Raw genomic sequence first — 9,332 nt, forward strand, 5'->3', positions numbered from 1 at the left:
GAACCAAAATTAAAAAAAATTTATTCTAATGACCAATTACAGGGAGAAAGGGATAGATATCTAGGGGTTTCTTCTGGTTTTCTCCATTCTCCTTCCATCTTCTTCAGTCTCAAGGATAAAGACTGAGGCTGCAGGGTCACTCCAAATTAGCTTTGCAAATTACTTTCATGCTCCATTGGGGAGTCAAATAATTGAAATATAACCTTTTGGCTTAGGGCAATTATCCACCTTCCTTCTCAATATATGAAGAACCCCAGCTTTCACAATCTGGGAGCACAGGAGTTAGTTAAGTCTACCAACATATATTATTTTGACTGGCCCAGGATTTTTGATGGGGATGGCTCAGTGGATTGTTTGTAAGAAACCGCATGTATACCCTCTGTCCCTTACCTTCAATCTCACTGGTATAAAGCTATCTCTGACATGCATTGGTTTGTACAATTTTGGAGCCCCTTTCCAGATTTTTTTATATTTTCACACCTACCCTTCTTATCCCTATTATTCTACCCATACTTCATTCACTCTCAATTTTCTCTTTCTGTTAACCCCACAGAAATAAAGGGAGCAATAGACATGCATACATGGAAATAGAGAAAAAGACAGCAAAAATGAGACATCTAAAAGAGGAGTAAGAAAGGACAGAAAACAAGAAAAATGAGGTAGGAAGGAAAAATAGAGACATAAGAATACTGAGGTGGGAAAAGAAACAAAGGTGAAAGATGCAGACAAAGGAAGGAGATAAGGCATAGACAAATAGGGAACAAACCAAGACAAAAAACACTGGCCTTTTTTAACACGTCTGGGATCTCTCTTCCATCCAGACAGAGCAGGTTAGTTCAACATGACTTCCACTATATTCACTGCTACTACAGAGATGATACAGATGGGAATATAAGGAAGTGTAAAGACTGGAAGAGGCAAAGTACATACTCAGAAAAAGAAAGGTGACAAATAAAACACTGGAATACAGAAAACTAAAAAAAACTAACAGCAAATGAGGAAAGAGACTAAGAATGTGGTGAAAGAAGATATACATAGGAAGGACAGAAGATAAAAGTTCAGAGCCCCACTACTATCTTTTCCCATTAGTAAAAACTTTCCCCCAGTCCCCCAGACTTCCTTTTGGAAGGTTAAAGAAAAAGTGATCATTAGTGTTTTATATCTATGTGGTTTAGTACCTCTCTCCTACTCCTGTCACCATCAGGCCTGACTTCTCTTGGCCAGGGTCTACCGAAAAGATCAGGGTAGGTGCCACCCCAACTAGCCCACCTGCAGTGGCTCCTGCAGCTGCCCTGGCACGAGCATGGGCCCTCTGGTGCTGTGATAGGGATCGGCTGTGGCTAAAGCACTTCCCACACTCAGCACACTCTGAAGGGCGTTCACCTTGGTGGGTCTTTCGGTGCAGGGTCAGTTTGGAGCCCACACTGAAACATTTGCCACACTCAGGGCACTTGTGGGGCTTATCACCTGCATGGTTCCTCTTATGAACATTTAAGTTGGAAACACACGTAAAGAACTTGCCACATTCTTCACACCGGTATGGCTTTTCACCTGTGTGGGTACGCTTGTGCTTTGTGAGGTCTGAGCGGTCACTAAATCGTCGGCCACACTCTGGACAGGGAAAGGGCTTTTCCCCAGTGTGAATCCTTTGATGAACAATCAGGTCTGACCGCTGCCCAAAGCTCTTGCCACATGTGGTGCATTGGTGTGGCTTCTCCCCCTTATGGCTTCTCCGGTGCCTCATTAGTGTGGAACTCTCACTGAACTTCCGCCCACAGTCTGGGCAGGCATAAGGCTTCTCCCCTGTATGAATTCGGTGATGTCGTACCAGGGTGGCACTCTCTGTGAAGCACTTCCCACACTCGGGGCACTTGAATGGCTTCTCCCCTGTGTGTGTCTGCTGGTGTCGTGTCAGGGTTGAGCTTTTACTAAAGCTCTTTCCACACACATTGCACCGGTGGATTCGGGTCATCCCATGTGAACCCTGATGGGCCTGAAGCTCTGAAGCCTGTCTAAAGACTTCCCCACACACGAGGCACTTGTGGGCTCCCTCCAGCTTGGCCCCACCATGTCTATGACTGTGGCTTCGCTTCTGGTGTGCAGAGAGCTGTTCCCCACTATCAAACCTCCTTTCACATTGGCTGCACTTGAAGGGCTTACCAGCCTCATGTACACGACGATGTTTCAGCAGCCCTGAGCTACTTCGGAAGTCCCGATGGCACTCAACACACTGATAGGGTTTTTCCTCAGGGTGCAATGGGGCAGGCAGGATAGGTCCTGTATGAACAATAAACCTATCTCCACTGGGTTTTGGTTCTGAAGGGAGCACACCTGTAGTGAGAGCAGTAGAACCACTATGGGTCCTTTCATAGTGGAAGACATAGGCACTCTGGCGGAAACTTTTTCCACAGACAGGGCATTGGTAGGGCATTTCTCGAGGATGATGTCGCTGGTGGCAGTAGAGGACAGAGTGATAGCGAAAGTGTTTCCCACAGACATGGCATTTGCAGGGCCTGCCTCGAGTATGGGTGCTCTGGTGCAAATCTAGATAGGCACTCTGGTGGAAGCTCTTGCCACACTCATTGCAGATGTAAAGGGTCTCACCAGCATGTGTGCGCTGATGGGCCCTAAGCTCTGAATTCTGTGCAAAACCCTCACCACACTCTAGACATCGGTAGCAGCAATCCCCAGCATGTGTACGCTGGTGGAGGTGCAGCACTGAACTGTATCGGAAACTCTTGTTACACTCAATGCATTTGTAGGGCTTCCCTGCTCCATACATAGCTGGAAAGGGATGGATGGAATACCAGAAAACAAAACAAATTATTTCTATAACTCTGGATTCTGAGGAAAGGGGGTTGAACCAGTTAAAGGAAGTATATGTGGGATATTCTCCTCTGCACTGAAGGGTGTGTTTATTGGTAGTTTTCTTTGTCCCACACTGAACTTTCTGATGGTGGTGGTGGAACCTGAGGAACTTGAATGTGTTGAGTAAGCTTTTTCCTTATACTGTGGCTACCTAAAAGCAGAAATGGTGATAAGGTGGAGACAGAGGTAAGTTTTCCTTGCTTTCTGGAGTGACTGTGGACAGGGATAGTATTCTCCTTTCTTCTTAGCTGAAAGGTAATTGTCCACTTGCCTGAGGAGGTTCCTGATTTGGTAAACTCTTCTGCTTGAAATCTTTACTTTCTTCCTATCATTGTTAGTTGCCTTGGTTGTTCTTTTATGGATTTTCTTCCCTGTAAGGGGGTGAACTGTTGTGCCCTGGAGAAGAATGAGAGAATCTAGCTCAATGGTGCAAAGTAATACATATGTGCTAAGGGACATGGGTTAAAAGTGGAATTAGCAATCTTAAACAACCCAGCATGGTAAATATATTCTTATTGACTATAAGCAATATAAAGTAAAAATGGCAGACCTGTACATACTAGTTACGAAAGTGTAGCCAATCTTTTAACCCTTAAGCCTGTTTTAAAAAAAAATTTATTAAATGTGAATGACGTCCTGTGCAGCTGAAATGAGATCACATGTTTTATATTAGCATTAAAGCTCTCTATCAATGGCAGTTGTTATTATTGACAGTAGAAAAATTTTAAAATCTGTTTATAATTTAGGAGATCCTTTATCACCCTGCAGCTAACTTGATGATAAGCCTCTCTAATTTAGTTAGGTTAGGCCAAGGCTAAGACTGAAGCCGTTCCATGTTGGCACAGCCTGCCAGAATTCACATCTCTATCATTCCTTTGAGAGTCCACCAGAATGAGGTTATCTTAATAAGGCTTCTGTGGAGTTTTATTGCAATAATTCAAAATAACATTTATTTTAAATTCAGATGTAGATTATTGATTGAAGCTTAACTTCAGGTCATTTTATATTAAGACATTTACTCTAAAGCAAAAAAATTCTGAAAATTTTTCTTAGACAGTTTCATGTACAACATTATTTATAGTCACTTCTAATTCTTCTGTGAGTGGATTTATGAAAAAATTTTAAAATGGCTAATTCTCCTCACCTCTTGGCATGCTACTACTAGGCTGATTCCCCATAATACTTTGTTTGCATCCTAATCCAAAATTATACACTTAATTCAAAGAATCATTGAATTTTAGAGATAGGATCTTAAAGACCGTACTTTACTCCCCCCCCACCACCACCACCTCTTTCCCTTCATTTTATAAATAATCGAAAAGAGATCAAAGATGCTATGGCTTGCCCAGTACCTAGTACTATTCCCATAGAACCCCTGAGGGAAGGATGGCCACATAGCCCAGCAAGTAGCAGTCTGGATTAGTCTCAGTCCAGCTCCTTCATCTCTCAGTGCCTCAATTCTGAACCAGGGGACAATGCTACTAGAGTACAAAATGGCATGTGCCCTAGAGAATAACCTGGAAAAAAATAAGCAGAAAAAGTACTGAAACCAAATGTAATTTCTAAATTATCTTAACCTTTGCTTCCCTAAATCAATGTGAATAATCTAGTGGTGATTATTATAGAAAAATCTCATTAATTTGGAAGAAATTATGGGTGACAGATGAGGAAGAATTATATCTAATGTCAAAGATTCAAATTTGTTATTATTTTCAAAAGATGTACATGTTACTTGGAAATACAAATGGCACTATTAAATAAAATAAAGTATGTTGTGTCCTTGGTCCTTTAGATTAAGTAAAAGTATTTTTATGTTAATTACTTCCTGTGCTTTCATAATATCCCTAAGGGGGGAGGTGGGGTTGGTGGAAGACAGGGGTTAGAGACTTTAAGAGTATTCCAGAATAGATAAGAGTATTTCATCATTCTACTGGAACAAAAACTGGTCTGGCCCTATCTCCACTATGATATGAATAACAGGAGAATAGAAATGCAGCAGATCTCAGACATTTTGAAGGGTGTTTCAAACTAGTTTGTTAAAAAAATGATTAAATTCCATATAAAGGCACAACCTCTTGCGAAAACTTTCATAACAGAAGAGAGATAATCCTAACCCCCAAAGGATTGGTGTCAATACTACTCAAAAGAAAGAGGGAATATTCAATGACTTTTCAAGGTCTCTTCTCTTGACATTCCCAAGGAAGGAGAAATAAAATGGGGGAGGAAGAAGAATATAGTCCCTTAATTGCCAGTTTGATCCCTAGCCCCTGGATCCTTTACCCCACATATCTCTTTGCAATCAGAATTGACCCTGGAAGGAGGTGAAAGGGCAGGATGCCCCAGGAATTAACCTGAAAGATTTACATTTCTTGGTGAGGAAAAAAAGAGCACAGTATCTTGAATACATGGAAATAATGGAGATATAGTGAACTTTTGTAGGATTTTGGGTAAAAGATGAATAGTATTTGTAGTTTATCTTTACCTTCTCTCTTCCAGCCTCCCTCAATTCACTTCAACATTTGAACTAGAAGACAACTATGAGGTACTTTCTCACTTGCTTATATTCTATGTGAAAGGTAAAAAAATCTCAGAGAGATTCAGTTGAGTCCCCTTCTATGAATTGAGCAAAGAGAAGAAAATAGAATGCAGTGAGAAATACATTTCCAGTTTCATTTCTTAATGTGTCTAGTTGTATTGTGCCTGGGCTTTTTTCTTACTCCTTATGGACCTGGTCTTCATGCTGTATTACAATTTTACAAATTCCCCTCCCCCCTCCTCTTCCTTTCTTTGGACCAAAGGGGCTTCTTAGGAATGTGAGGGTGCTGAGCAGCTTCCCATCTCTTAGTTCCCTCCCCCTCTCCCTCTGATCTTCCCTTCTCCCACCAGGAAAAAACCAAAAACAAACAAAACAACTCACCGCTCAGAATAGTAAGGTCCAACTTTGATGACATGTAATACCAGGGGTGGAATCAGATAAAGCGAAGGAAGGGAATAAGAGTTAATACCTAGTTCCTCTGACTCCTTGTCTCGATGTCCTCAATGTCCAGAACAGGAAGTCTCTAGCAGGAGCTCCTTCCTGTCGGACTGTCTGGGGCCGCTCTAGGATATGGGAATTTATAGGATCTCAGACACTTTAACCCTTTACAGCCCTGGACTAGAGAACAATAGAGACCTACCAATTTGAGGATAAGTTCAAAGGGACAGAACATATCATAGAGAGTTATGAGGGGTAAAAGAGCAAACAGAAAATTTTGTGGATGCTGCAGTTCTTTCTGAAATATTAGGTGCCAGTATTCCTCTCAAACCAAACAGTTTGAGAGGAGGGAGTGAGGAGACTTAGGAAAAGGGAATTTTTCCTTGAACATCCTCATCCTACCCCTCCCTCCAACCCCCAACTTAAACTACAATTGAGGAAAAACTAAAGATTCAAACTGTGACTGTTGTGATTTTAAAGTTCGAATCTATCAGATGAGAAGCCTGTTCCTCTCACCAATGATGAGAGAGCCTGGGTTCAAATACTTAATGCTTAATAAAAGATCCAACATATCGTTTGCCTATTCCCAGTTATCCTCAAACCCAATGTAAACTGCTCATCTTGGGCTAGGATCATCTGTACAAATCAGAAAACTTGAACATCTCATTTGTTTCATTTTCCTACAAAGCCAGGGTCTTGACAGAATCTTCCAAATCTTTCTAGACTCCTTTGGTTCCTGAACAAGTCTGGCATGTTTAAAGACATTAATGGGTTGAAAATGGGGCAATGGTAAATATTTAATTAAATAACTCAGACTATTTAGCTATCAAAATCCAATTTATAATGGGAAGAAAAACAAGAGCATTAATGTTCAGAAGTGAAGGAGACTTGCCTGAGATCCCAAGATGCTGACAAAAATCTTTTTGACTCTTTCATGTTTACAACTAGGGATTAGAGGTAGAATATTCATTTGATTATGACAAAGCATTTAGAGCTAGAAGGGATGTTGGAGATCATCCAGTAGAAAATAAATTTCTTAAGAGCAGAGACCATTTTATCATTGTTGTTCTATCCTCTAACCCTGGGCACTGGGTATAATTTGCCTATTAAGAAAAAGACTAGAAAAGTGTTAAAATGTATGATTGTGTTCTCAACCTGTAAATTACATTTTAAAAAACATTTTACTTGATAGTGCCATTATATCTTAGTTCATCTGCATAGCATTTCCAAGTATTAAATATCTTTTAAATGAAACATTTGAATCTTTGACAATTAAACAGTTCTTTCTCATATTTACAAACCTCATAGATACATAATATATATCTCTATATACAAACCCATGCAGATTGCAGATCACAAGTATCCTGCAAAAGTCTAGAACTTAGGGGATAAATATCAGAGATATTTTAGGCACATATTAAGTGACTTCCCCATGTCATGTCATAAAGCTAATATCAGTGGTTTCCAAATTGAACTGAGTCTACCCCAAAGCCCTCATTTTGCCTCTGAGATCCTGGGGTCCAAAAAACTGATCTACTCAGGATCACATGAGTAGCAAGTGGTAATGGTAAGAATTCAAATCCATGTCTTCTGAGTTCACATCTCTTTTCATTATACCAGTTGGCTTGCCTCTTCATTACACTTGTCCCAAATGATGGGGAACACCTTGAAAAAACTTCATCTGTATAACCCAATGTTCATCAGCAGTTCTCTTCTTAGTAAGTGATTTTTGATAGCTATAGTCTGCCTCCTATTTTCCCGGAATTCAGATATTTTATTTACCCCTAACATAAAGGTAAGTAGCTATTGTCATTTAGTAACCACACTGTGTTAGGCACACAAGAGATCCAATAAATAACTGGTGTTTTATTACTGAGTTTGGAATTGTATATTTCAGGGAGGGTCAGAATTTGAGGTATTTGTTGACTACTTGCTATTGCTTGGGAGGATGAGATAGGAATCTAAGCAAATTCTCCAGAAGTCACCAATTACATCCAATTTCCCCTCTACTTGTTCTAGCAGCACTTTCAGATATGTAGTTAAAACCCCACTTCACAGATCAGGCTCAGAAAGACTAATAATGTTTTATCCAAAATCACATGGCAAATTAGTAGCAAAATCGGGTCTAGAAACAAGGCGTCTAAATTCCGGGCAATTTTTGTTTTCACTCTAATGCCTCTCCCTGCAGCGTCCCATCTCACCAAATTCAGTTCCTTAAAGTAATGTTGGGGGAAAAGATCAGTTCTTCCTTATTCACTAACCAGAAAGTTATTAATATTGCTCTGGGTTATTCTGACTCCTGTTCCTGTGTGTGAATATATATTTATGGCAACAGGGTCAATCCTGGGTAGCAGGAAAATTATGGCAAAAGTGGGTACTGAAAACTGTTGTGGTTAGCGTAGTACTTTCCACACCTTGGTGCTTAGTGCCTCAAAAATCCCCTCTCTGAAGGGTGGAAGTTTCTCCTCTTCCTCTCCCTTTCCGCCAGTTCACTCAAACTTTCTGATTAACTTTCCAGGGCTGGGAAGCACTGACGGTCTCTAAAGCTTTTGCCTACAAAAGTAATCACCCTCCAAACAAATCTCCAAACCCTGGGCAGAATCTCTCTGGAATTAAAACCCCGCCCCCTCTTCCCCCACGGAACTGGAGTCAAGAAGGATTTAATAAAGGACAAAAGAGTGAAAAGGCAGAGGGAGATGGCGAGGGATGACTCCTCCCTCCCAACCCTAGCCCTGCCCTCAGCTCCGGCGCCAGTAACTGGCAGACCTCACAGCATTAGTGAAATGAGAGGGCTCTGCTCCACGGATCATACTAAAGGCTGGAAACAGGCTTAGAGAAGGGGGAAAAGGAGGGAGAAGAAGATTGAAGATTAAGAAGAGAGAAATTGAGAGGGGAGGGAGGAGAATGGGAGAGAGGAGGTTGAGAAGGGGAGAGGAGAGGAAGAAGAGAGGAAAAATAAGGGGAAGAACGTCGGTAGGCAAAGGAAAGTTGACGACAGGAGTGGAAGGATAAAATGGAAAAGTCCGAGGCGAGGAAATGTCAGGAGAGAAACTAGGGTGAAAAGTGAGAAGAGAAAACGTCAAGGGCAGTAGGAGAAGCTTTGCTTCTGGTTAATCCCCGTCCCTCACACACCCAAACGCACGCGTGCTAGGCTTGCTCCCCCACGCGTCACTCGTTGCCAGGGCAGTTTTCAGGAAGACGGAGGTTTACTCCGGCGGAAGACGGTGGAGTGGCAGAGCTCGCGCGAGACTCAGGGTTAGAAGCCCCAGCTACCTTGGAAACCCGTTCCGCACCTCCTCCGCCCCCACCCCCGTCATTCTCACCTCTCTGGCCCAGTCTGGGTTCCCCTCACCGGAGGTCGGGCTGACTCCTCCTATGCTCGAGCTGCTCCAGCCCAGCTGTCTCAACGATCCCCAACTGTCCGAGCTAGGAAAGTTACAGGAGGTAGCGGGCGGGGAAGAGGCAGATGGGAGAACAAGTTAGCCAGGAG

General features: G+C 42.0%; 1 protein-coding gene across 1 annotated transcript; it reads right to left on the reverse strand.

The window, feature by feature from the left end:
* Window positions 1–2,782, reverse strand: ZNF672 (zinc finger protein 672). The gene has a single exon (XM_044675197.1). It carries the CDS (start codon window positions 2,780–2,782, stop codon window positions 1,172–1,174), a length of 1,611 nt encoding a protein of 536 aa, XP_044531132.1. The 3' UTR covers window positions 1–1,171.
* Between the last annotated feature and the right edge of the window lie 6,550 nt (window positions 2,783–9,332).

The sequence above is a fragment of the Gracilinanus agilis genome, chromosome 4 (genome assembly GCF_016433145.1).
Source record: "Gracilinanus agilis isolate LMUSP501 chromosome 4, AgileGrace, whole genome shotgun sequence".
Taxonomy (NCBI): Eukaryota; Metazoa; Chordata; class Mammalia; order Didelphimorphia; family Didelphidae; genus Gracilinanus; species Gracilinanus agilis.